Source organism: Cotesia glomerata, linkage group LG6 (assembly GCF_020080835.1).
Source record: "Cotesia glomerata isolate CgM1 linkage group LG6, MPM_Cglom_v2.3, whole genome shotgun sequence".
Lineage (NCBI taxonomy): Eukaryota > Metazoa > Arthropoda > Insecta > Hymenoptera > Braconidae > Cotesia > Cotesia glomerata.
In genome coordinates, this window is record NC_058163.1 from 20,816,572 (window position 1) to 20,844,382 (window position 27,811).

A 27,811-nucleotide genomic window follows, 5' to 3' on the forward strand; every position below is an offset into this window, starting at 1 on the left:
AGTAGTATAGCACTACTTTAGCGATACTACTGTAAATTTTAAATTACAATTAAAATAGGATAAAAATTATCAGGAAGTAAAATTTATTTAACATTTAAAAAATTTTAAACTTTTACTTCTCAGTCCCTGAGTTTATTAAAAGTAAAATTATAATTTATTAAACGGTTTGATTTTTTTAACATACATTAAATACATTTTTCGCTAGCTGATTAATCAGTTTTTTTAAATAGAGTTTAAAAATGCATTCTTGTTAATTTACACAGCCTTGAAATTAAATGACAGATCTATTGGATAAATATTTACATAAATTTTTAATTAGTTTTATGGCGAGGAGTCAATCAAATTTGAAAATTTAGATTTTTTTTTTTTCAAAATATTATTTCAAAAATATACAATTTTTGCGAAAAATAATTTATTTTAAAATAGTGAATGAATAAATTTAGGCCGTTCAAACACGAATGACTCCAAATCACTGGTAAATTTATAAAAAAAAAAAAAAAAGCAAATATAAACAGTGAGATTACAACAATTACAAATACAACAAATCTCTCAGAACAATTAATACTGTTAAAAATATTTTTATAATTTTTTTTTCATAGCATGAGACTAAAATGTTATTCTCGAGGGACGAGAAAAAATATTTTAACCCAATAATTAAATAATTGAGTATTAATATCATGAAATTCAAGACTTTTAATTAATTATTAATTAATAGAGATAAATTTAGTATTTTTTTTTTAATTTTGGAAAGAATAGAGACTTTATTAATATATACATGAAATGAGAATGAAAATGAGCTTGAGGAAAAATGGTCCTATTTTAATGAACTAATTAATAAATAAATAAAAATTATTTACTTATTAATTAATTAATTAATTATTAACGATCCTAAGAGTAATTAATCTAACTTGAGACAAAGAGAGATTCACCAGTAAAAAGAACTGTGCAAAAATTCAGTTGTTGATTTGTATATCGTAGAAGCGCTTTGTTTCAATCCAGAAAACAACGAAACAATTCCGTCTTTTTGGTTTTCTTCTTCTTCTTCTTCCTCAGGTAAGTATTCTGGTAAGTCTTCGCAGTCGCCATTATCAACAGATAACTATTTAAAATAAATAAAATTAATTAATTCTTGATAATGAATTATTAAACTAAAATTATCAAATACTTGACAATTTTTAACTTTTTTTTTAAATAAATTAATAAATTATTTTTAAAAAATTGATAATTTTTTAGAGCTTCTAAAAATGAAATTTTTGTATGAAAATTAATTTAGTAGATATTCAATAATTTAAAAATCTTTTTTCAAGAAAATAAATTATTTTTAAAAAATTATTGACATGCAGAAATTTTAAAAAATTAAAAATGCAGTTTTTTAAAAATAATTTTTCCGATAAAAATTTATTTGTGAAATAAAATAAAACAACTATCAAGTAATTGTTAACTTTAATATCAAAATTTTTTAAATAAATTTTTCTTGCTATAATTTAATTATTTAAAAATAATTAGATAAATAAATTACCAATTTAACGAGAAATTCTTGATTAAATTTATTCCTGGTAACTAATCTAGCCTCCATATTTTTCGTATTATCTCTAATAGCTTCAGCAATACACTTTGCTGAGACATTGGCTAGAGTTCTCATGGTAACGCGCTGATGGTCAACATCAACAACTAACGATATGAGACCTTCAACCCTAACTAGAGTCGCTTCTAGGTCTGTTCTAGTTTCCTGGAAAAGAAGCAGATTAAAATAAAAAAGAAAATAAAATCAATAAATAAAAAAAGTGCCATTCGGTAGCCGAAATGGAAGTAGATTTCCTAGTTAAATGAAATCACAACACTGATAATACAAATACTTCAATCACATTGATGGAATCCCTTTTCTCTCTAAGTAAAAACGAATGCAATAGTCAAGTTTCACTGAATATCTTCAGACAAATAGGTTATTTTCAGATGAGAATAAATGTAGCCCATATTTAATAATTTAAAAAATTTTATAACAAATAAACTATGGCAAAAAAATTTTTAAAATAATTTTTTGGTACAAATCTTTTTGTTAAATAAAATTAAAAAATTGTCAAGTGACTGCTAACTTGAATGTCATTATTTTCAGTCTAGGAGAATAAAATGACATGAAAATTAAATCTCGTTTGATGGGCTTTAAAATAAAATTTACAAAAATTCGATGAATTATTTAATTAAAAAGTTATCCGCGAAAGAAATTGTTAAAATATGAATTTTTAGCATTTTGAAAATTTTGAAACTCTTTAATTTCTGGGGTTGCGGTCAACCAGTCAGATCGACAACATTTCAAATTATCAAAACTCTAGAAAATTAAAAATTCCGCTACATTCAAAGTTTATAAAATACATTAACTTAAATAGAATACCAGCCGAAAAACAATTTTGAAAATTATAAAACACCGAGCTATCGAATATAGGTAATCATAAATCTTATATTCCTCAAGAGTTAAAATTAATTTAATTTCGAAAAAAGTTCCTTCCGACGTATATTCATCCGAATACTCATACGAATAATGATTCGGCCGAAAATTACTCATCCAAATAACTATATATTTACATTTTTCGGCTAAATAAGTGTTCGTCTATTCATTCATTTTGACGTAAAAATTTTCGTTGTTATGTTTTTTAATTTATTGAGACTTAGTGATTTTAAAAGATTCTATTAATATAGCTTTAGTTTTTTCTTTATTCAAGTTTATATTTTTCGGAATTTTAAAATTTGTAAAATTAATTATTTTAAATTATATTTTATATTTACTTTTTAAGTTCTAGTAATTTATTAATTCGGAATGTTGTCAGTCTGACTAGTTGACTGCAACTCAATTTCTGAACTACTTCACCGATTAAGCTCATTTTTGAACTTGACCTTGGTATTCGTCTAAAAATAATGTATGTTGAGTTTGGAGAAGATTCATTATGAATTAGAGACGCTATCGTCCAGACAAGCTGCGTTATATCGTACATATATGTATATAAACTTTTGAACTATGTTTATTTTCTGAATCAGCTCGATGAACTGAGTCAAAAAATAGCAAAATTTTTCAAAAGTTCCGCCATGAGGACAAATGTAATAGTTAAATTTCTATAAAATCTACTAAAAATAAATTGACAACTTACTGGCAAAAGTCCACTGACATGCAGGACAATAACATGTGTCTTTAATTTCTTTGGTTCAATAACACGCCTGCAACGGCTTCTTAAATTATAAATCGGTGGCTTCATCCGCTCAATGTCATCTTTTACTTTTTGCCCGTACTTGGCTATATGTGGGTCATCAATGCAATATTTATTTATTACAGACTCGAGGGCTTCACGGATCCCAAATGTCGACGTCAAGTGAACGTAGTTTTCAACGTTTTTGGTAAATACTTCCAAGATATCCAGAGCTGTTTCCACTACTTCTACGTCTGGAGATTCTAGGACATAAGCCAGATACGAGAGCACTGTTTTGTCCTGTCAATAAATAAATAAATAAATAAATTAAAATTATTAAAATAAAAAATAAAAATTATCAATAACTGACCTTTAAAATAGTATCATGATTTGAAAAATCATTGGCCAGTTTTTTGTAAGTTTCCAGTGTAGCTCTAACTTGCTCCGAATCTGTCAGATCTTCGCCTTCCATTTCACTGATCATTCTAACACTAATTTTTTCGAACTGACAATTTAACTAAACCATTAAATTATTGTATAAAACAAACTAAGTTTGTTATATTTATTGGAGTTACTTATTATTATATATATATGTCACTTGAGAGAACAGCTGGGGACTATTTGTTTTTTTTTTTATCATCGATTCCGTAGATTTCTACTCAAGATGGCGGAAAATGTCACTTCTTTAGTTGAAGTTATGTTTGGTATGACTTGAAATTTTTTTTATTTTTATTAAAAATAAATTATAAAAAAAAAAAATATTTTTTAAAAGTTTGCATTTGTAATTTTTATGAAATAAAAGTTAGCAATCACTTGGCCATTTTTTAATTTTTTTTTAACACAGATTTTTTCCAAAAAATTATTTCTAAAAAATTGCATTCTTTATTTTTTAAAATTTCTACATGTCAATTTTTTTTGCCATAATTTATGATAATTAATTTAGCAGATATTTAATAATTTTTAGAATTTTTTTTAACAAATAAATTATGGCAAAAAGAATGAGAAAAAAATATTTACATGTAGAAATTTAAAAAAATTATAAGCAACTTTTTAAAAATAATTTTTCAAAAAAAATTTGTTTATTAAATAAAATTAAAAAATTATCAAATGACTGCTAACTTTAATGTCATCATAATTTATTTGTTAAAAATAATGAAATACCTGCTAAATTAATTTTAATAATTTTTTCATAACAATTTAGTTATAAAAATATGATACTGAAGTTAGTTAGCTATTAGCTGTGAATTTCAAAAATTTTTATAACAAATCAATTCCAAAAAAAAAAATTCTTCTAAAAATTTTTACTATTAATTTTCACGTGTAAATTTTTTTTTTTATAAAATAATTTTTAATGACAGTCAATAACATTAAAGTTAGCAGTCACTTGACAATTTCTTAATTTTATTTAACAAAAAAATTTCTTTCAAAAAATGATTTTTAAAAAATTGCATTTTTAATTTTTTTACAATTTTTACATGTCATTTTTTTGCACTAATTTATTTTTTAAAAAAATTCGAAAAATGATTAAATATCTACTTTAATTTTTTCATTGTCTGTCAACTCAAGTGTCACAATAAAAATCCAAAAAATTAACAGATGTCTTTTAATTTTACTATTAAGATAAAAGACTCAGTTATTGATACTAGTTGTTTGTCACTTGCAACTTTATTCTAAATAAAAAAATAAAATATTCTCAAAAAATCAATTATTTTAAAATTTATTCAAAAATTATATTTATTAATTTAATAGAGTTGATTAATTTTTTTTTTTTTTTTTTTTTTAATTAAAATAAAATTGCAAGTGTCCATAACTGAGTCTTTTACCTTCTAATTTTTTACAATGAACCTATCTTTACCTTAACAGCTAAAATAATTAAATCAATTATTAATTACTATAAGTAAATTAAATAAAAAAAAAAAACTAATAAATATTTAAAAAAAAAGTGTATTATTCCAAAGTTATCATTTATTTCTATCAAGTATCAATTACATTATGAAAGTTTTAAAAACCGGTAAAACATTGAAAGTTACATTCTTATAAATTAAATATTAAATACAAAGGTATTAAAGTTAAAAATAAACTTAGTTAGGGAATAGAAATAATAATAGTTAATAAGATTAAAGATTAGCAAACAAAACAATGGGACAGTGATCACTGCCGTATACTTTATCCCGAATAACAGTATCACACACTTTGTCCTTAATCCTATCAGAAACTAAATAGTAATCTAATCTCCAGCCGACGTTCTTTTCCCGAGCCTTGCCTAAGTTTGACCAGAAGGTGTAGGCGTCAGTTTTGTCGGGATAAAAGTGCCTGAAGACATCGACAAACCCAGCTTCTAGAAGACTAGTCATCCCCTGGCGCTCCTCGGGCGTGAACCCAGCGTGTTTGGTGTTAGCCTTGGGATTCTTAAGATCTATTTCCTGATGCGCGACGTTGAGATCTCCACAAATGATAACTGGCTTCTTGGAGTCCAGTTCCTTGATGCGTTCCTGGAACAAAGTGTTCCACTTCATCCTCTTGTCCATGGTCTTCAGTTTGTCGCCAGCATTGGGGACATAAACATTAACGAAGTAAAAGTTCGGATACTCGATGGTCAGCATACGTCCTTCCTTGTCTAGATCCGGGTCGTTGATCCCCTCAGTGACGCTGACGAACTCTTCCTTGGAGTACACCGCGATGCCAGAGTACCCAGAGTGACCCGTGCTCTCCAGGAACTTGTGCTTGTACCCAGGAATGTTGATGTCGTCAGGGAGCTTCGACAAGTCACACTTGGTCTCTTGTAGGGCAATTATATCAGCATTCTCCTTGATGATGTACTCAAACCCGTTCTTCTTCAGCAAGGCCCTGATTCCAGAGACATTCCACGAGCAGATTTTAAAATTCGACTTGTTGCCTTCAGCATTTTCTTTATCGCAGTCAAAATTTATCTCATCCAAATTTGTATCGGTCTTGTTTGCCGGAGTCTTGGCTTTTTTAGCAGCAGGTTCCTCTTCATCAGCAGTCTCATTCTTCTTCTTATTGGTCCTGGTGCTTCTACCCTTAGAACTGTCTTCATTTTCAATTTTTTTCGGTTCATCTTCATTTTTTTTCTGAGGTTTAGCTTTGGATTTTTTCTTGTCATCACCATTGACCGCCTTTGCCTCTGAATCCTCTTCCTTCATCTCTACATCTTCATCCTCTTCCTTGGCTTCATCAACCGCCTCGGCTTCTTTATCTTCAGCCTTCTTTTTGCCTCGCTTTACTGGCGGCTTTTTCTTGTCATCTTCTTTAGGCTTCTCATCTTTCTTTCCTTTCTTAGATTTTACCTCTTTTACCTCTTTTTCATCAGCTTCCTCCTTTTTCTTCCTTCCCCTAGTCTTGCTCTGTTTTTCTTCTACCTCTTCAGCAGGTTCGACCTGCTTGCCGCTCTTGGCTTCCTGGTCGAGGTTTTCATTGTCAGCTTCTGAGTCTTCGTCATTTTTCTTCTTTCCTTTTTTTGATTTTTTTTCTACCTCGCCGCCATTTTCTTCCTCTTTCTTCGCGTCTTTTTTAGCTGCTCTCTTTTTGGGCTGAACCTCTACTTTTTCTTCAACTGGGTCTTCTTCTTTGTTTTTTTCAGCACGGGTGCGTCCTCTGCGAGGCTCAACCTCGACCTGTCCATTTGATTCTTCGACCTCCTGAAAATAATTTAATTAATTTATTAGACAGTCAGCTTTTAATTGCTAAATAATTAATAAATTATTTAATAAAAAAAAATCTAACAATTTTTTTAATTTTTATAAAAAAAAATTATTCACAACTTTTTATTAATTTATATAAAAAAAAATAATTCACAATTTTTTTATTAATATTTATAAAAAAAAATTATTCACAATTTTTTATTAGTTTTTATAAAAAAAAATTATTCACAATTTTTATAAAAAATAAAAATTATTTATAATTTTTGCAAATAAAAAAAAATTTTAATTGTTATAAAAATCCATAAAATTGTAAGATGTCCGCTGATTTCAATTTCATAAATAAAAAATTAACTAACCTTAACAGCAGTGCGTCCACGTTTTGGTGGCATCTTAAATAACTCAAAATAAATATTATTTATACGATTACTTTTCAATGTACTTGGATTTTGATAAATTTTAATAATTTTATTATTTAATTTATACAAAAACGTGGTCCTTAAATGTTTAACGCTAGAAACTACTTGACTTCTTATGAGCGTATTTCCCATCGATGGACTAACATGCCGAATAAAAATGCCGGTATGCCGAAAAAAACGCGGGAAACTTTGTTACTAAAATAATAATTTTAGATATTTAAGCAATTATTAACTAAAATTTTGCTTTTTTTTATAAGACAATAAATAATTAATATACTTGACAGTTTTATTTTTATAATTATAATTATTATCTGAATAAAAAGTGACTGTAAAAGAAAAAAATACCTTGAAGAGAAGTCAGCTGATTTCACGCGCACGCGAATAACTTTCTTAAAGGGGTTGTGACTCTGTTTCCGGTATGAAAATTCCCCGCGGAGTGTTTGAAATTATTTTACTGTGGGTGCGGTGTGAAGATACTGTAGAAATTATTTTTTTCGACAGTTTGTGCTCTTTCACGTGCTGCCACCTATAAACATTTTCAAATTATCGCTTTTAAACAAAGCTGTTTACAATTGTCATTTAAGTAATTTTTAAAAAATTTAAAATAACAATAAAAAAAAATAATAACATTATTAAAAAAAGAATATAAATAATTAAAAAATATATAATAAATTACAATGTCTTCGGAAAGTGCAGAATTACCAATTACAATTGAATTTGGGTAAAATTAAAACTAACCTATTTTTATTTTTGTTATTTTTAATTTAATGTGTTCGACTTTTATTATAAAAAAATATATTTTCAGAGGTGGAGCCGAACTTTTGTTTGGAAATAAAAAAAAACATCAAATAAATTTGCCTGGTAACAAAAATTGTGAGTAAATTTTTTTTTTATATTTATTAACAATAATACGAAAGTCAGCCGACGTCTTTAATTTTTTTTCATTTATTTAATTGAAACAATAAAATATTTTTTTTTAATTACTCCTAAAGTTTTTCAATTTTTTACAAATGAAATTTTATTTTTATTTTTTTTGAACTGATTTTTTCATTAAAAAAAATTATAAAAATTTTTAGATGTCGGCTAACTTAATTTTCATTTAATAACACATTAAAATTTAATTCAATAATAATAATTTTTTAATATCTATCAGGGACATTAAAAGATTTAATATTTTGGATCCGTGACAACTTATTAAAGGAAAGAGAAGAATTATTTCTGCAGAACGACACAGTGTAAGAATTTTAAAATTATTATAATAAAAAAATTAATCATATAAAATTTTTATGACAACTTTTAATCACGTCATAAATATTTAACCATCTGGTGATAATTTATCAATAAAAAAGTGATAAATTATTTCTAACTTTCTCGTGAATTGTCATAAAATTACTCCATAAATCACCATCAGTGACTTATCTAAAAATAAAATGACATTAAAGTTAGCTGTCATTTTTTCTATTTTTTAATTTTTTTTAACAATCAAATTTTTCCCGAAAAATTATTTTTAAAAAATTACATTTTTAACTTTTTAAAATTTCTACATATCAATTTTTTTTTACAATTTTTTTAGCCATAATTTATTTGTTAAAAAATTTTTTTAAATTATCAAATAGATGCTCGGCTGCCCAATTTCAAAACACAGTAACGGACAATTTAAAAATTTTTTTTATTAAAGAAAAGTTTGCGAGCTAAATTGATGAAAAATTTGATTTATAAATATAAAATACTTGAATATAAATATTTTAAAGAAAAAATACTTGAAATTAAGGTCTAAAAGTTATAAGAAATGCAGCAATACTAAAAAAAATCAGGTATAAAAATTTTGCAGTTACTGTGTTTTAAAATTGAGCAGCCGTACTAAATTAATGACATTGAAGTTAGCAGTCACTTGACTATTTTTTAATTTTTTTTTAACAAATGAATTTGTTCCAAAAACTTATTTACAAAAAATTGCATATTTTATTTTTTTAAATTTCTACATGTCAATTTTTTTTCTAGTTATTTATTACCATAATTTACTTGTTAAAAAAATTCTTAAAATTATCAAATGTCTGCTAAATTTATGTAAATTAATTTAGCGTATATTTAATAATTTTAATAATTTTGTAACAAATAAATTATGGCAAAAAAAAAATTGACATGTAAAAATTTGAAAAAATAAGAAATGCAATTTCCTAAAACTTTTTAATTTAAAATAATTTTTTTGTTAACTAGAATTAAAAAATTGTTTAGTGAGTGCTAACTTTAATGTCATGCTAAATTAATTTTCATAAAAATAAATAGTATAATGAGATACTTTGGATTTATTTTTCAGCCGACCGGGAATCCTGGTGCTGGTAAACGATTCAGATTGGGAACTGCTGGTAAGCAGGGGCTTAAAATCAGCCAATTAGTATTAATAAATTATTACTCGTGGTGAATAAAAAAATAATCCCGAGAGCAGACGTAGGAATAAATATAAGCGTATGAAAGAATAGAAATCTTGAAGACTGTGAGTTTTTACCTCAGGAAGGCGATACAGCTGGTGGTGACATTTGACAAATGCCCTTGCTGTCCAAACACCTTTTTTACAGTCGTCAGTGGGTTCCTCGAGAATCTCTATAAGAAGTCCTGGGGAAAAATAAAGGAATCTTTTTGTTCTGGAAATAATTTTCTTGATTCTTCTCTCAGCTCGGGCGATACCTTCTCGGTCTGCGTCCTAAGAAGAGAAGCTAGACCGTTTGATAGACGAGGGCGACAAGTGAAAGAGCACAAATGACTTCCGTTAGCCACTCCCACAAGAGTTAAATTATCATTTTAAATTTGTAAATGTAGCTTCCCAAGGCCGACGCGTTGGCTATTAAGATACGAAAGGTATACGAGAAGTACGCGAGAGCAGTCTCCAGGGAGAGGACGGAATGAAAGAGCAAGAATCGAGGGACAAGAGATGTGTTAGCTCTAAGTGCGATAGAGAATATTATGAAGGAGAAATGAGAATAGGGAATAAGAGAGAAACCAGACGGTAGAAAGATGATGGCTTTGCCCATTATTATGATAATACCCACGTTTCACGAAAGCTTTCTGCTGTGCTGTTATATTTTTTCGTGTTGCTGCTTTACTTTTTTACTATCATTATTATTGTATATATCTATTCGTTTCTTTCACTTGTTTGTTCTCTTACTCTAAACTTTTTTATTTTATTGTTTTTATAGTCTTCGCGCCCACACGAGACACCCCTTTATTTATTATTTTTTCACACTATTATGCCTCGTAAATTATTAAGTCATAAAGTCCTAAATTTTCTTACTGAAACAGCTTCCTCAAAGCGCTAAGTAGTTTTGCGATACTGCCTTCTGCACCACCAAATGATAAACTCTAACACATAATTGAGGTTCTTCTTCAATTTATCAAGATGAATTTATTAATATATTATTACTTCGTACAGAAATAATTTATTAAAAAAAAAAAATAAATGAATCTATATTATTAAGAGAATAAGAAAAATTTTGTGTCGAGGATAGTCATATGATAAAATCGTTTTTTTTTAGTAAAATTTAGTGTCATTGCAAAGGTCTTGATTTGAATTTGTCTCTTTTCAAGGTTTCAAATCATTCTCATCGATAGTCAATTTATTATGATAAGTATTTAGGCTGCATTCGAAAATGCTTTATCTCTAGACACATAATTAAGAAATGACCTTGTATCTAGTGAACTATTGATATTTTTAAAGATATAAGCTCATCCCGACATTACACTCATCAAGACCTTTCATTTGAGTACCCACATCGATTTTTCATATATTTATATATGTATATATGAAAAATATATCAAAATGCATGTGGGTACTCAAATGAAAGGTCTTGATGAGTGTAACATCAAGATGAGCTTATATTTTCAATAACATTATTAGGTGACAATATCATTTCTTAATTATTGATATTTTTAACCCTTCGTCACTCGCGTCTTTTTTAGTTTCTCGCTCGCACTTTAGTGAGTCTCTATAGGTTGAGTAGTTGTTAGGCGACGATCTGCTCATGGCGCGAGTGACCAAGGGTTAAAGATATAAGCTCATCCCGATGTTACACTCATCGAGACCTTTCATTTGAGTACCCACATTAATTTTTTATATATTTTATTTATTTCATATATGTCATAAATATAAAATGTATCAAATATATAAAAAAAATTATGTGGGTACTCGAATGAAAGGTCTCGATGAGTATAACATCAAGATGAGCTTATATCTTCAATAACATCGTTAGTTGACAAGATACAATATTATTTCTTAATTCTTGATATTTTTAAAGATATAAGCTCATCTTGATGTTACGCTCATCGAAACTTTTCGTTTGAGTACCCACATGAAATATTTTATGTATGTGATGTTTGTGAAATATATAAAATATATAAAAAAATCTTGTGGGTACTCAAATGAAAGGTCTCGATGAGCGTAACATCAAGATGAGCTTATATCTTCAATAACATTATTTGGTGACAAGATACAATATCATTTCTTAATTATTGATATTTTTAACGATGTAAGCTTATTGCGATGTTACACTCATCGAGACTTTTCGTTTGAGTACCCACATGAAATTTTTCATATATTTTATACATGTGATATTTGTGAAATATATCAAATATATAAAAAAATCTTTTGGGTACTCAAATGAAAGGTCTCGATGAGTGTAACATCAGGATGAGCTTATATATTTAAAAACTTCAATATTTAAGGAAATACAGTGCAATTTAACAGAAGTCATTATTTAAAAATGCAAAATTTTATTTATTTATAATTCACAAGTCATGGCAGTCGCATAGTGACTGCAAGGTTGCTAGAGTATTTATTATTTGTTGAATTTCAAGATTTTAGCAATTAAATTACTTATTTAAAATATTTTTAATAATTATTTTTTTTTTAATTAATTATTTTTAAAATTTAGTCAAATTTACTTTTAAAAAATAACTTTATTTCAATTTTTTTTATATTATTAATTCTTGACATAATTTGTAACTAATAATTTTTTTTTTAGGGTCAAGGAGAATACAATTTGTCACCTAACGATACCATACTCTTCATATCAACGCTCCACGGAGGTTAATTCACCTCGCACATATATATCATGACAATAAAAAAACTTGAAATAAATAAATAAATAAATAAAAGAAATCGAATAAAGGTGTGGTAATTTATCTAAATGAAAGAAAATAGCCGAGGCGCCCGACCTTGGTGAGAATAATTGGCGTCAATTAATAACATTTACGGTATTGGGTGAAGAAAAATCGATGTAAGAGCCTCTAACGAGGTGTCCCTGGTGTGAGTATGTGAATATGTGTGCTGTAAGCCCATAGAGTTCCGTAGAGAGCCCAGAGATCATTCTGGATTCTATATCCCGGATGATGATAGCGGCGAGGGTGGACCCAGGACCCAATCGTTAATGGTCTGGCAGGTTGTGATGGTCCAGTGATTAATTGTGTCACCTATGATTACATCACTGTGTGTATCCACTATATTATATACGGTTGCGCTCATGGAGACGACACAGGAGCGAGAAGAGAAGAGCGCTGCGCTGGGCTGTCCATGAGCTCCCGGATTACGGGATACGCGCGATACTAACGCGGCCATGTGTATTTACGCACGCTCGAGGTACTCGGGTTTGCGTTACGTGCTCGAGCGACCAACTTTGCAATTCGGTTGAGGCCGTTACCTCGCTAGATTTATGCAGCTAGTCAGTAGAACCTCGTTTCACATTCATCTGTACCACGGACAACGATCGCCATCCGACACATCCAGTTACGAGCTTTAATCGTAAATATTTTTTTCAATTTATTTTAAGTATTGCGCATACTTGTTTCAGATAAATTTCACTCCGAGTATAATTACAATCACTCCAAAATATATCAAACTCTCTCCTTTTTCAGGTGTTATTTATCTCCGGGTCAAAGGTCTCAACTTTGATCCAAAAATTTTGATTTGGAATTTTTTATTTAAAATTTTTTTTAGCAGATTAATTGTTTCAGATTGGCAATTTTTCTATTTTGATTGCTTTTAATCACAATACTTCATCCGTGGAACAGCATAAATTTTTGGGTCGCGTATGAATTATAGTTATGTTATTGATAATAAGATTTTATGACCTATCGAGAACGTTAACCCCTTTTTAAATTATACTGCGTTGATAATTGGTCATAAAAATGAAGTTTAGTGTGATGGAACGAAAAATTAATTCTTTTTTATCGAAAAAAAAAACAATTAAAAAAAATTGAAAATAAAGAAATTTCAATTTTTTTGAATATTTTTGAATATTTTTGATACTATCGAATTTATTTTTATATTAATAAAAAAAAAAAAAAAACAATTAAAAATAAAGAAATTTGATTTTTTTTCAATTCTTCTGAATATGTTTAATACTATCGAATTTTTTCTTATAAAAACCAATTAAAAAAAATTGAAAATAAAGAAATTTGAATTTTTTTCAATACTTCTGAATATTTTTAATACTATTGAATTTTTTTTTTTATAAAAACAAAAAAACTAAAGATTTTTTAATTGGACATATATTTAGTTTAGTTTAGTTTATTAACAATTATGCCAAGGCTAAAGCCAAATGGCAAAGAGAAAATATATATAAGAATTTTTTACATTATTATGCAGTTTAAGCTACAAATATTTTAAGTGTTTTACATAAGAATATTTTAAGATTATAAAAATCGAATTCATAAAGAATTAACTAACAAATTTAAGATTCTTTGAGATAGCGGTAAAAACAAAAAAGGAAATTTGAATTATAAAGAAGCTTAGTGTAAGTTCACTAAGAATTTGAAGACTAACAATAAAAATAAGAGGATTGACTAATAGTTTAGGATCAAACATCAGGATTAAATAAATAATCAAACATCTTGTTTTTGAAAGACTCTAAACTAGACGAATTTATAATATCCTCCGGTGATTCTTCCCATAGTCGTATCACTGTAACAACGAAGGAAGATTTATATTGGGTTGTACTAAAATTCGGCAATTTAAAGAGGATATTATTTTTCTTGGCTGCTAGTCTCTCAGAGCGACTTACAGTAAGGTCTTCTTGGAATAATTCACGCAAATAACAGGGCTTACGAGCAAGAGGTACAATACATTCGACGACTCTTTATTGATAGCCATCCCAATTCACGTCTATAAGGCGAAACATGTTCATCTCGCTTCGAATTAAAGATGAAACGTACTGCTAAATTTAGAGAACGTTTACAGTTTTTATAATTTAATAATCATTTTTTAATAAAAAAAAAATTTTGTAAAATTAAATATTTTTATTAAGGTAAAAAACCCCATTAGTGGCGGGGATCCCATTACTGACACTTTCTTTGATTTTGGTACTTATTCAATTAAAGAAATCATTAATTTTTATTATGAATATATTATTTCTAATCTTTAAGACCTTTAGATCAAAAAATCTTTTAATTTTTATTCCAAGTAGAACATTTTTCATTGAAAAAAAAGTGCCACTAATAAGGGCTTAGAGGTGCCACTAATGGGGTCTTTTACCTTAGTTGGTATTTTTTAAAAATTTTACTATTCAAAAAATGTTTTACGTGTATAAGTATGAATTAAAAAATTTAAAATTTGAATTGAAAATTTAAGACGTTTTGCACGACTCATGATGCGAAGCATCAGAGAGTGTTTTACGATCAAAAAATTTTTTTCGCCTCATTACGGCAACTATTTTTATTATTATAGTCTTGTTAGTTGACGGAATCAAGATATTTTTTATACTATTGTCAAGATAATTTAATGGAGATTAATTTGACACTTTTCAAAAATTGGTTTAGTGCAATAGAAACGGGAAAAGACATCAAAATAGGTCAAAAAAATTTCCTGTCTGTCATGTATGAAACTCCGGAAACACTGTAACTTGCGATTTTTAACTTCCCGCTAAGAAAATTGAAAATTTTCAAAAATCGGGAAGTTATTGGTTTTACCCCGTTTTTCGAAAATCGAGTTCTCATCAGATCTTGACGTTTTGAGGTCTTAGGAAGCTTCCCTGATTGTTTTCGCGATGATGTCCGTATGTCTGTATGTATGTGCGCGCGCGTGTGTATGTGTGTGTGTGTGTGTGTGTTTTTTTTTTTTTTTTTTTTTTTTCAGAGGGGGGAATCTTTTTGCGGATTCCAGGCATAGCTGTTTCACCTGGATATGTGAAGATTCGACGCAGCGTCATACTAAAACTCGACGCTAACGCCCCTACTCACTAAACCCTAAACCCCTTTTCTTCTTTCCTCTAATCCCTCATGGGAACCGCCGTCAGGCATTACTTCGTGAGGGGAGGAACTAGCTACTGCTCTTCCTTCTGGTGGCTAAGGTATTAACTACCTTCCTTCTATCTTCTGATATTTGCTCTTCTTCTTTCGGTGGAACGCAAGTCTTTGAGGACTTCTGTTGCAAACGTGTTGGTAGCGTTCCAGGCAGCTTCTGATGACAAAATTGCTTCCACTAGTGAATCTGGTTGCATTCTCTGGTTCAGGATCCTCTCCAACTCTTCGCGCTATGGATCGAAACGAGAACATACAAAGATGACATGCTCCGCATCTTCAGCAACTCCTGGGCAGGACGGGCACTTCGAAGAGTCATCGTGCTTAAAGCGGTGTAGATACTCCCGATAACATCTGCGTAAGATAGTATAAAATAGTAATTGACCTCGCCGTGATTCCGGTTAAGCCAAATGTCGATCCGAGGTATGAGGCGGTGCGTCCACCTACCCTTCTCTGCAGCATCCCATTGTAGTTGCCATCGGCCTATGCTGTTCTGCCGTTCTTCAATTCTAAGTTCTTCAGGGCTCAGTGCAGTTGACCTTTTTCGTTGGTAAAGGGCTCGTCTTTCCTCTACTAGAACTCTAAGAGGTAGGGTTCCGGCAATGACGCACACTGCTTCTTCTGATATAGTGCGGAAGGCACTAGCTACTCGTAGGGCACTCAGTCGATATACTGGTCCAGCTTTTCTCCATGATTTCTGGATTTCCAGTGCATCAGCCCAAATGGATATTCCGTAAGTGAGCACTGATGTGACTACTGATGACAATAGTAGCCTCCTGCTCTGCATTGGGCCTCCGATGTTAGGCATCAGCCGTGCGAGACTAGCCCTCACTACTGACGCTTTGGCACTGACGTGTTCCACCTGCTGCTTGAAGTTGAGTCGGGCATCCAGCATCACTCCCAGATAACGGATAAATGGTTGTGATGTGATTTCTTGTTCTCCGACTCTCAACTTGATAGTTTCTACCGTTTTTCTAATGGTGATGAGCACTGCCTCGGTTTTATGCTTGGCTAATGGCAAGTTCACCATGTCCATCCAATAATTGACTCGTCTGAATGTAATATCAAATGCCATTTCTATTTCTTCGAGGTGCTTTGCGACGATCACGACAGCTACGTCATCCGCATATGCTACAAGTTTGACTCCCGTAGGCAATGCTATTCTCAGGAGGCCATCATACATGATGTTCCATAGCAGAGGACCTAAAACTCATCCCTGTGGCACTCCTCCAGTGATTTCGTACTCTTCCGTACCGTTCTTCGTGTCATATTTCAGAACCCTATTCGTGAAGTAGCTCGCTACCATTCTGCGAAGGTATCCTGGTGCGTTTTTTTCTCCTAGAGCCCGCATAACGCAGTTATGTGTGTGTGTGTGTATGTATGTATGTGACCCTCTTATAACTTTTGAACGGCTTGACCGATTTAATCGCGGTTGGTGCCATTCGAAAGGGCTTGACCAAACTTAGATTTTGAATACTATTTGTACCGATTCGAACCAGTCGATTTTGAGAAATCTTAAAAAAACTACAAAAAAAAATTTTTTGAAATGAGGTTTTTTTGGAATTACTTTTAAATGGCTTCACTGATCAATTCAAAAATCTAATCAGCTGTTAAAATCAAAAAACGACGTCGATCGCCGCAAGCCCGATCAAAATCAGTTGATTCGTTCGTGAGTTATCGTTGTCGAAAGAAAACCGAAAAAAGTGTTTTTTCGGAATTAATTTAAAATTCCTGGCTCGATCGATTTAAACTTGAAAATTTTTCATGGAACTTCAAAAACTGCGTCGAATGCCGCCAACCGCGTGAAAATCGGTTCAATCATTCAAAAGTTATTGCCGTTTGAAAATTCAAAAAATTGTGTTTTATTAAACTGCTATTAGAGTTCGAGCTCAAATTGATACAAAAATAATATTTTTGAGCTCGAAGAGCTCAAAAACGTAATGTATAGTTTTGAGCGCTTAAGAACAAAATGAGCGGGAAGTTGCAGGGATGGCCTTTAGGGTCAACCGTCATCCTAATTTTTTTTTTTTTAGTTCTTTGGAAGAATTATAGGTCACCGAATGCAAATGGCTAGGTAATTCAGTGTCGTTTATGTACAATTAATAAAATAAAACAAAAACAAGAAGACTGTATATCCCATTTTTTATTTTATTAATATTTAATAATTAAATTAGCATTATGAGTCGTGCACTTTTAGATTTTCCAAACTTTTTTTTTATTTTTTTCACAAGCGTGATAATGTGACGAGAAAAAAAAAAGATTGTGGGGCTTATTACATTAAAGCTGATCGAAATGGCTTATAAAAATATTCTTGTTTTAAAGTTGAGACAAGTTTTGCAAGCCAAGTAGAAAGGATCGACATTTAGTTGTTGGAGTTTGGTAAGCTCGGGCCAACTCTCTCGGTTAACTCCTGGCCGACAGTTTGACATTCGGAGGATCGAAGCGACTGCCAAAATAGGGATATTAAATCCGGGTGTCGAGAGGAGTCACTTACCAACTGGATGCTGGCCATCGGAGGGTCAGCGAACAGTCCAGTCCGGCTCGGCAATAGTAAAAATGATAAAATAAGGTGAGAGAGAACAAAAGTTGGCAAATGTTAAACAAAGATCGAGAAAAGATCCGAGAGCTGGAGGGAAATGAAAGGCAAAGTTGGCAGTTAGTGGTCGTTTTACTTTCCAAGTACATCTTGGATTTCAGTTATCTGCACACCTTGCTACCAAAATGACCCTGGGCATAAAACTAAATATACATATATTTAATAATAAGTACTTGTTATTTTCATCTCCACCTTGAGCAGGTCTTTTCAACTTAACTTTGCGCTATTAGACCGGAAACTGCTCCACGCTAATGCGTCCCCAACTTTTAACAGCTCGACTTGGTTCTTACATTTCTGGTTCAGACTCGGTCCAATCTTAACCGTCCGTTTCTTCCAACCAATTTTAACAAACGGTTAAGCTCAGCTATCCTTCCTCTCCTTGGCTCGCCTAAATTGCTTGTATATTTTCAATAGAGCGCCGTGCAGTTGAAAGCTTCATTCAATTATGCCGGTAGATTATCGCCGACAAAAGAACCAAGACTCTTCAGAATGAATTTCATTAAATCGGAGGAGATTAAAAGTTTAGGTGTTTCGTCGATTTACTACTGATAGCTCTTTAGTTATTGGGCCCAAGATTTTTCCAGGAAATATCTTGTAAAAAATAAGCTGTTGAAAATTTTTATTTTTTAATAAATATGTCTCATAATTTTCTAAAAAAAAAAATTCATAATCAACCAAAATTCAAATTTTTGCGAATAATGAAATTTAATTTTAAAATTGCGGTTTTTTTATTGGTCTTATAAAAAAAATTATCAGAGGCATTTTTCTTGTAAAATTAAATTTTTAACAAATTTTCTTAAAAAAGTTTTTTATTTATTTACTTATACGCCAATCGGCTTCATACACATTGGTAATACAAAATTTTAAGAGAAATTGATATAAAAAAATTATAATAAAAGAAAGACTAATATACAAAAGGAAAAGTATTGCAGAATTATGTTACAAGATTGCTTTTAATTTAGCTAAGAATGTTTTAGCTGATATTTTGTTTCTTGGACTATTGATGACATAGTTTTTATTAGATTATACGATCAATATTTCCTCCGTAACTGTACAATTAAGATTCATAATCAATCAAAATTCAAATTTTTGCGAATAATAAAATTTAGTTTTAAAATTGCGGCTTTTTTATTGGACTTATTAAAAAATTACAAGATATTGTTTTTTGTAAAATTAAATTTCGCACAACTTTTATTCTCAACAATTTTTTTACGACCTACATTTGTGCTGTAATAGGAAAAATTTGACAGCAATAATTATTTTATAAAAAATTTTTTTTCGAAAAAAGTGGAATTTCATGAAATAATTTTTTACTGATGAGAAGAAATGAAATTCCAACAAGTTATTTCGTAATATTTATCTTAAAAAATCTTTCAAAGGAAACTAAATTCACGCTAAGATTTGTCTCAGTAACCTTTTTCTATTACTGAAATATTTTTTTCCTTTTTCTCGCTATCTCAAGTTTTGTCTGCTGGATAGGAGGAAAAAATAAGAAAAAATAACTCAGAAACAGAAGTAGGTCTTATATAATTCGTCAAAGCAAAGAGTAATGGAAAAGATATCCCTCGTGAGTATCCTTTGTCTCGGACAGAGTTGAAAAAATATCTCCGGTGAAGTAAAGACCGTGGTTCGCAACAAATTTTTTCGTTTATGTCGCGGCATTTTATATTATATTTTATTGATCACTCAGCTCTCCTTTGCGTTATTTTAATTCACGAATCTGTGCCAACATTAAAAGTTTGTTTTCGCAAACATCCACTTTGTTATGATCGATAAATTAGTTTCATCTAGGGATATATATGTTGTTTAATAATTTAAATTAGTTTTGTGAATTAAGCTCCGACAATCTTGAGTTTATCCCAAGTTTTAAAAGTTTCTTTACTTTTTTTTTTGGTTTTACTTTCTTAATCTTTTATCATATCGACCTCAACGATTATCGAATTCTTTAGCTTAATTATTGGATTTTCCTAGTATACCGCAGTCTTGTTTGAAAGCGCATAAAGTATCCGATATTACGGGATTTCTTCTTTAAATTAAAACTTTGTTTTTAATTTTAATAAATTCTTTTGAAAAATATTTTACAATTTATAATATCAATAATAAATTTTATAATTTATTATTACAAGGAAAGCAAAGGACAATTTTTGTCTACCATTATATTTTATTTTTTATATTTAAATATTGAAGAAATTTTATTGAGATAAATTATTAATTAAAAAATTTCATGATATTTTTTTTTAGTATGTTTTTTATTAAATTATTTAAAATTTAATTTATTGTAATTTATTTAATACAAATAATAGCAACGTTGCAGTCACTATGTAACTGCCGTGATTTGTGAACTATAAATAAATACAATTTTGCTTTATTAAATAATGACTTTTGTTAAATTGCACTGTACTTCCTTAACTATTGACGTTTTTAAAGATATAAGCTCATCCTGATGTTACACTCATCAAGAGCTTTCATTTGAGTACCCACATGCATTTTCATATATTTTTCATATATACAAATATATAATATATATAAATATATGAAAAATTGATGTGGGTACTCAAATGAAAGGTCTCGATGAGTGTAATGTCGGGATGAACTTATATCTTTAATAATGTCAATAGTTCTCAAGACACAACGTAATTTATTAATTATTGATATTTTTAACGGTATAAGCTCATCTCGATATTACACTCATCAAGAGCTTTCATTTGAGTACCCACATGCATTTTAATATATTTTTCCTATATACATATATATAACACATATAAATATATGAAAAAATTGACGTGGGTACTTAAATGAAAGGTCTTGATGAGTGTAACATCATGATGAGCTTATATCTTTAAAAATGTCAATAGTTTACGAAATACAAGGTCATTTTTTAATTATGTATCTAGAGATAGAGCATTTTTAAATGCAGCCTAAATACTTATTATAATAACCATAAAAAGGCAACACTCCAGGTGAAAACTTTTCCAACGATATCAAATTTAACCATAAAAACCCATTTCATTATATATAAATACACTGGCCACAAAATTTTTGCTTACTGTCTTGATAGTGTAGATTATTTAACTCATAAAAGGTGAATTAAAGAAGAATAATAAAGAAATTTAATAATCTTTTTTTTTTATTGAAGAATTATAAAAAAATTTAATATTGATTTTTTTTTTTTATTGAAAAAATATGAAATAAATTAACATCATTTTTTTTGTATTGACGATTAATATAGTAAAAATAGAAAATAAAAATTTTCTAATAAGTAAAAAATTGGCATTAGTAAAAAAATAAATCTCTAAAATAAGAACAAAGCAGTAAGATTTGATTTGAAAGATAAAACTGTCACCGTTTATGAATGTCAAAAAATATCACCGACAAGTAAAGTAATATAAGCAATAAAAATAAGTGTAAACTCCCGAATGAATTTGGTTGAAAGCAGAACAAAAAATAAGATAGAAATGAATAGAATAGAGTTTCTTCCGAAAGTGTCGAGAAGAGTGCTAGAGGAAGTAAACACAATGTCCAGGTATTTGAAGAAGATGTTACACGAAACTGTCTCCACTCGCTACGGCTCATAAACCCGTGCGTTTTATGCTGATGGGTTACGTCTTCAAGACATTGTGACGAACCTAGGGGAAGCTGAAAAAGGACACCAGGGAGTTGAGAGACAACTCTAAAAAGATGTAGGACGTAAAAAAAAAAATAAAATGGAAAAATGAATAGTGAAAAAGGAAAAACAAATACGTTTATCACCCGCACCAGACGTTATTTCAAATGAGATATGTATATCAAGTGATTCCGCTTTCGCTCGTCCTTCCAAATCCCGACCCTCGTCTTTATGCCAAATTCCAATCAAATTGGAAACGTTAATTATCATTCGTCATTCATTATTATTATTGTTATTGTTACTGAAAAAATAGACTAATTTATGGTAAAATTATACTGAAAGTTCAATTATAATATTACACTTTTTTTTATTGACAGTTTTAATTGCACAAACTATTTTTTTTAACTAGTTTGCCGTTTATTGAAAGAAAATAACAGGTGGGATGAATATATATGTTTTACTTTAAATTCAATCAATATTTTTGTTTACATAAAATGTTTTTTTTTATCTAAATAGAAAAATTTACTTCCTAATTGGACAATAAAAAAAGATTTCTTCTTTAAAAAAAATTAGAAATTTTTTTTGTATTTATTATTATTTTTTACACTTTAAAAATATGTAGAAAATTGCTGTAATTTTAACAAAAAATTATATTTATTAAAATATAAAAAACTAGCAACCTTGCAGTCACTATGTGACTGCCGTGACTTGTAAACTATAAATAAATAAAATTTTGCTTTATTAAATAATGACTTTTGTTAAATTGCACCGTACTTTTTTAACTATTGACGTTTTTAAAGATATAAGCTCATTCCGATGTTACACTCATCAAGAGCTTTCATTTGAGTACCCACATGCATTTTGATATATTTTTCATATAAACATATATATAATATATATAAATACATGAAAAATTGATGTGGGTACTCAAATGAAAGGGCTCGATGAGTGTAATGTTGGGATGAGCTTATATCTTTAAAAATGTCAACAGTTCACTAGATACAAGATCATTTCTTAATTATGTATTGAGAGATAAAGCTTTTTCGAATGCAGCCTTAATACTTATCATAATAAATTGACTATCAGTTAGAATGATATGAAACCTTAAAAAGGCACAAATTCAAATCAAGACCTTTGCAATGACACTAAATTTCACTAAAAAAATCGATTTTATCATATGACTACCCTGAACACAAAATTTTTCTTATTCTCTTAATAATATAAATTATTGTTTAAAATTAAAATTAATGAATTAAAATTAATAATTTTGAATCAAAAAATTCAAAATTTCATAATAAAAAATTTTTAATTAATAGAAAAAAAAACCCATCAATTTTCCAATAAAAATGCATTTTGATATATTTTTTATATATACATATATATAATATCTACACAGCAAAACCTAAGTGCGTTGTTACAACACACATGAAGTATGTTCCATATTTAACGCCGTAAACGAACTATACTTTTTTGTAGTTACTTTTTACATGTTTTATGGTGTGTTAAAATTCTATAATTTGCTTATGCCGTCAAAGCATAGTACACACTTGATATATGTTAAAATAACACACTTGGTTTTGGAGTGTATTTTAAAGGTATAAGCTCATCCCGATGTTACACTCATCAAGAGCTTTCATTTGAGTACCCACATGCATTTTAATGTATTTTTCATATATACATATATATAATGCAATAAATATATGAAAAATTGATGTGAGTACTTAAATGAAAGGTCTTGATGAGTGTAACATCGGGATGAGCTTATATCTTTGAAAATGTCAATAGTTCATGAGATACAAGGTAATTTCTTAATTATATATCTAGAGATAAAGCTTTTTCGAATGCAGCCTTAATGCTTATCATTATAAATTGACTATTGGTAAGAATGATATGAAACCATGAAAAGGCACAACTCCAGGTGGACTTTTCTTAAGATACCAAATTTAACCATAAAAACCCATTTTATCATATAAATATACTGCCCACAAAATTTTGCTTATTCCCTTAATAAAATAAATGATTTTATTTTAATTAAATTTAAATTTCATAAAATTGAAAAAAATTTCAATATTAGTAATTTAATTTTAAAATATAAAGAGAGATAGAAATATTTTAAAAACAATATAAATACCAAAAAAGGAGTAAAGTCCAGCAAGTAATACACAGCAACTAGTAATTAATAATTGAATGAGTGGCGTGTGCGGTTTGCGGTTTATTATAATGAGGCCATATAAAAGTAAAGGGGATAACTTAACATGGGAGTTTGGCATCGCGCCTGACGATACACCAACTTATTCCCTTAAACTGAACCTCGGCTTGTTCCCTGCACCCTTCTTCGGGTTTACTTAATGTTTAAACTACTCAATTACTCCTAGTGCTGCCCGAAAGTAATAATGCTTGCCAATCACGCTTGTACGTCTTCCCAATTTTCTCCAATAATTTAAGGAGATTCAGTGAAGTTGTTAATTTAAAAACTAAATTTTATAAATTATTTAATTTTTAAAAATTCTTTATTCCTAAAATAATAAAAAAAAATTTTTAAACTTCAATGAAGTTGAAATTAAATAATGAAATATATTTCAAAAATAAATTGTCTTGAAGATGAGTTTTACAAATTTGGATCAAATTAAAAGAAAATCTTTAATTAAAACCAGAAATATCAAATTCGAAATAGCAAATGAAATGAAATTTAAGTCTATAGAGCTCGGAGCTCAGAGCCTTGATAGAGAAAACTGCTCTATCCTATCCAGTATGGTCTACTGCAGCGAAATGAAGGCATTAAGGGACGTGGGGAATAGTCGTTGAAAAGCATGCGGGTTAGACGCCGTCGCGATAACGCTCCGACATTGCCGTCCAGGTACACGTACTAGATACTGTAGCTGTAATACGAACACCTATTTGGCCATAACTGCACGTAATAGCTATATCTGGGGCAAGATCGCTGCGAATCGGGAGCAAGAATAGAAATAGGGGAGATAGGATTCTTGATACAGGTTAAATAGAAACAAAAAGAACGGACTAGGATGAGCTTGAGGGAAAATCGATCATTCTTTACCAAAATTTATCTTAAAAAAAATTATCTGATTAAAGAAAAAAAATTTTTTATCTTACACGGAAAAAAGTAAACAGTAAAATTCACTCGGATTCCGGTTAATTTTTTTAGTTTCGAACAGTACAGCGGACATCGGGGTGGTAAAAATGTAAATATTACAAAGCTTAATGTAGAAAGTGTAAAAGCCACAATTTATAATTTAATATGGAAAATAAATGATTAGTAGCTGTCCCTATAGTAAATAACGACTTTTTCTCGCTCTTAAAAAATTATAGTTTCGAAAAGTAAAAATTGCCGTTTCAATATATGGTCATGCGCATTGACGAAAAAGATAGTACTAATGCTTTGCTAGAGCATTAACTTTACAAATGAGGAGAAGGAGAAGGTCCCACACTCGGAGGATTTAACAAGTGAAATAGTAAAAATTCTACTCTTGAAATGTATATTTTACCAGTCCAAGCAAATCAATAATTATACACGGAAAAAAGAAAACTCGAAAAATTACAGTTTCAGATTATAATTGTTACAGATTTTATAAGAATTACATTGTAGAATGTAATATTTACATTGCAAGCTCTGAATATTAAATTAAAAAATTGAATTTAGAAAAATGTTATTTCAAACTGTAATTTTTCTAGTTTTGATTACGACGGAATCGATTTTACATTTTATACTGTAATTTTTCGAGTTTTCTTTTTTCTGTGTAGTTTTATTTTAAGCGATGCGTTTAAAATTTACATTATTAGAAGGATTTATTGGTATTTAAGAAGATTTCTTTGTCTTTAAGAAATCATTTTTAGTATTTAAAAAATATTTCTTAGTATTTAAGAAATATTTCTTAAATACTAAGAAATATTATAAATACTAAAAAATGATGTTTAAAAATGATTTCTTAAATATAAAGAAATCTTTTCAAATGCTAAGAAATTCTTTTATCAGTGTACCATTTTACTTTGTGAATATTGAATATTGGCGTTGCTTGTATGGAAAATTTAGTGACTATATTTTATATTTTTTACAAATCATGCGATCATTTTTTAAGTATGAAATGATAAATATCAAAGTCAAAATTCTAAATTATTATACTTTATCATTCTCGACATTCACATAGCGGATATTACCGTATAAAATGTATATTTTCTTCCATGTAAAGAATAAATTGTAGTATTTAAATAATAAATATTTTAAACTTATTATTAAAATCATGATTTTACTGTTTGAAATGGTAATTTTTTTCAGTTGATCATTCCTTATTATAAATCAACTGTTGTTTATTACAGTTTACTTCTTTCCGTGTAGATATTTGCGAATTAAGGTATTTGTCATGGTACAATATTGTTAAAAAATTAAAGATTATACGCGCTTTAAAAGTATATGAGGTAGCAAAGTAATCCATAATTTTTATGCAAGACTGCACCCGTGAAGACGTAAACCATACAGTATTTCTGTCCGATTCCATAGATCTATACTTTTTCATAAATTGTTGAACTTTAATCCGTTATTTGTAAATAATTAGACGGTCAAAAAATTTTTTTTATTAACAATCATTTTTCTTTGATCGATTGTGTAATAAATAAATTAAAGTTTTATTGCCTATTGGTCAAGTGACTAGTGAATCTAATTCAAGCTAACATTTTTTTTTTTTTCTTTTAAACTCACAACAAAAACATTAAAAGTTTGTCAGTTTTTTGAAAATTTCTGATTGTTTTTTTTTTATAACTAAAAATCTGATACAAAATTGCAGAGAGCGTATCCAATCAATGTTAAATATCCAATTTTTAATTGAATTCATCTCGGGTTATAGGTAGTCAATCGATTTCAAATTTTAAGGGTAATTGTATCATCATGCCCTTAATAAGTATACAAAAATTTAGAATTTTCTGACAATATGCCTTAACCACAACAACCTTAATTCAAGAAATTTATTGCAATATTTTTTTTTCTTTACTGTAAAAAATCGCAATTTTTTTTAACGATAAATAAGCGAAAAACCAGAAATAGAACGGTAAATCGCGTAAAGATTGATCGATCCGCTGCGATTGGATTGCAATGACGAAAACCATCAGCGTGATGTATCGAAATTAATAAATCGATCTTCCAGCGTAGAAACTTAAACAAATAAATCACTGTTTTGCTAAAAATTCATTAAACATTCAATTTCTACTCCTAGAAATTCAAATCGAAAGATTTATTTATCGAATTGTGTCTTAACCATTACACGATTTGTTTATGACAGAAATTCTTCCGAATTATTTCTTCCTTTATTAAAAAGGACTTATGCAACAAAAACAGGACTTAGTAAGAAACTCAGACAGATTTCAGATATTGAATATCTTGGACCATCAATCACCAGGCGCACCAATATGCGAAAGTATTGCCGTATACTTTCTTGAGTATATGCCGATTTATAGAAGCCGCCCACTCCCTCGATCATCGGTTTTCCTTACAACAACAACCTTTTTGTTATTTTTCTGCTGTTTATTCTCAACCTCTCATTTCTTGTTCTATTCGGTGATTATTTTTTTATCTATCAGCCAACCAACAGTTCTCCCCACCCTCGCACTATATTACGATATATTCATTCGGTGGATATTATTGAGAGATTTGTTAATGTATCAAATATACCCATTTCTTAAAGATAATTTGTGAAAAATGGTTTTATTTGCGGGCTTATTATTTTTTAAATATATTTTTATATAAAGTGAAAAAAAATTAACTTGGATCAATAGAAAAATTCTTGAACCAAGAAAATAATTTTGAAGAGTTTCATTGTCTTGAATCAAGACGAAAAATTCTTGAATCAATTAAAATTCACGTAAACCAAAAAAAGACCATTCGGCAGCCGAAATTGAAGTAGATTTCATAGTGAATCCAACAACTACTAAAATAATCACTTCCAAAACGAATGCAAGAGTAAAATTCCATTAAAAAGACAAAGAGAGTAAGTAATTATTGGTCTAGACTGGTGGTAAGGTATGCAAATTAAAGTTTATAAGCAACCTTGCAGTCACTATGTGAC

The 27,811-nt window shown here is 29.2% G+C and overlaps 3 protein-coding genes across 3 annotated transcripts; 1 reads left to right on the forward strand and 2 right to left on the reverse strand.

Annotated features, from left to right (window-relative positions):
• Window positions 1–733: 733 nt before the first annotated feature.
• Window positions 734–3,802, reverse strand: LOC123266481 (armadillo repeat-containing protein 1-like). Its single transcript, XM_044730723.1, has 4 exons — window positions 3,547–3,802; window positions 3,141–3,476; window positions 1,520–1,729; window positions 734–1,099 (listed from the first exon to the last, which is right to left on the reverse strand). Exons 1-4 carry the CDS (start codon window positions 3,658–3,660, stop codon window positions 926–928), a joined length of 834 nt encoding a protein of 277 aa, XP_044586658.1. The 5' UTR covers window positions 3,661–3,802; the 3' UTR covers window positions 734–925.
• A 1,319-nt stretch (window positions 3,803–5,121) lies between these two features.
• LOC123266950 (DNA-(apurinic or apyrimidinic site) endonuclease) lies at window positions 5,122–7,491 on the reverse strand. Its single transcript, XM_044731397.1, has 2 exons — window positions 7,195–7,491; window positions 5,122–6,835 (listed from the first exon to the last, which is right to left on the reverse strand). Exons 1-2 carry the CDS (start codon window positions 7,384–7,386, stop codon window positions 5,294–5,296), a joined length of 1,734 nt encoding a protein of 577 aa, XP_044587332.1. The 5' UTR covers window positions 7,387–7,491; the 3' UTR covers window positions 5,122–5,293.
• Window positions 7,492–7,834: 343 nt separating this feature from the next.
• LOC123266951 (ubiquitin-related modifier 1 homolog) lies at window positions 7,835–12,411 on the forward strand. Its single transcript, XM_044731398.1, has 5 exons — window positions 7,835–7,975; window positions 8,060–8,127; window positions 8,408–8,489; window positions 9,572–9,620; window positions 12,270–12,411. The coding sequence occupies exons 1-5, from the start codon at window positions 7,932–7,934 to the stop codon at window positions 12,336–12,338; spliced, it is 312 nt and encodes a 103-aa protein (XP_044587333.1). The 5' UTR covers window positions 7,835–7,931; the 3' UTR covers window positions 12,339–12,411.
• The last annotated feature ends 15,400 nt before the right edge of the window (window positions 12,412–27,811 follow it).

Bases quoted from the DNA above. Each gene is read 5' to 3' on its own strand.
- LOC123266481 (XM_044730723.1), bottom strand. From the start codon at position 3,660: ATGATCAGTGAAATGGAAGGCGAAGATCTGACAGATTCGGAGCAAGTT. The intron at 3,477-3,546 runs GTCAGTTATTGA...ATTTATTGACAG, and splicing joins ATCATGATACTATTTTAAAG to GACAAAACAGTGCTCTCGTA. The intron at 1,730-3,140 runs GTAAGTTGTCAA...CTTCTTTTCCAG, and splicing joins ATGTCAGTGGACTTTTGCCA to GAAACTAGAACAGACCTAGA.
- LOC123266950 (XM_044731397.1), bottom strand. From the start codon at position 7,386: ATGGGAAATACGCTCATAAGAAGTCAAGTAGTTTCTAGCGTTAAACAT. The intron at 6,836-7,194 runs GTTAGTTAATTT...AATTATTTTCAG, and splicing joins GTGGACGCACTGCTGTTAAG to GAGGTCGAAGAATCAAATGG.
- LOC123266951 (XM_044731398.1), top strand. From the start codon at position 7,932: ATGTCTTCGGAAAGTGCAGAATTACCAATTACAATTGAATTTGG. The intron at 7,976-8,059 runs GTAAAATTAAAA...ATATATTTTCAG, and splicing joins CCAATTACAATTGAATTTGG to AGGTGGAGCCGAACTTTTGT. The intron at 8,490-9,571 runs GTAAGAATTTTA...TTTATTTTTCAG, and splicing joins TTTCTGCAGAACGACACAGT to CCGACCGGGAATCCTGGTGC.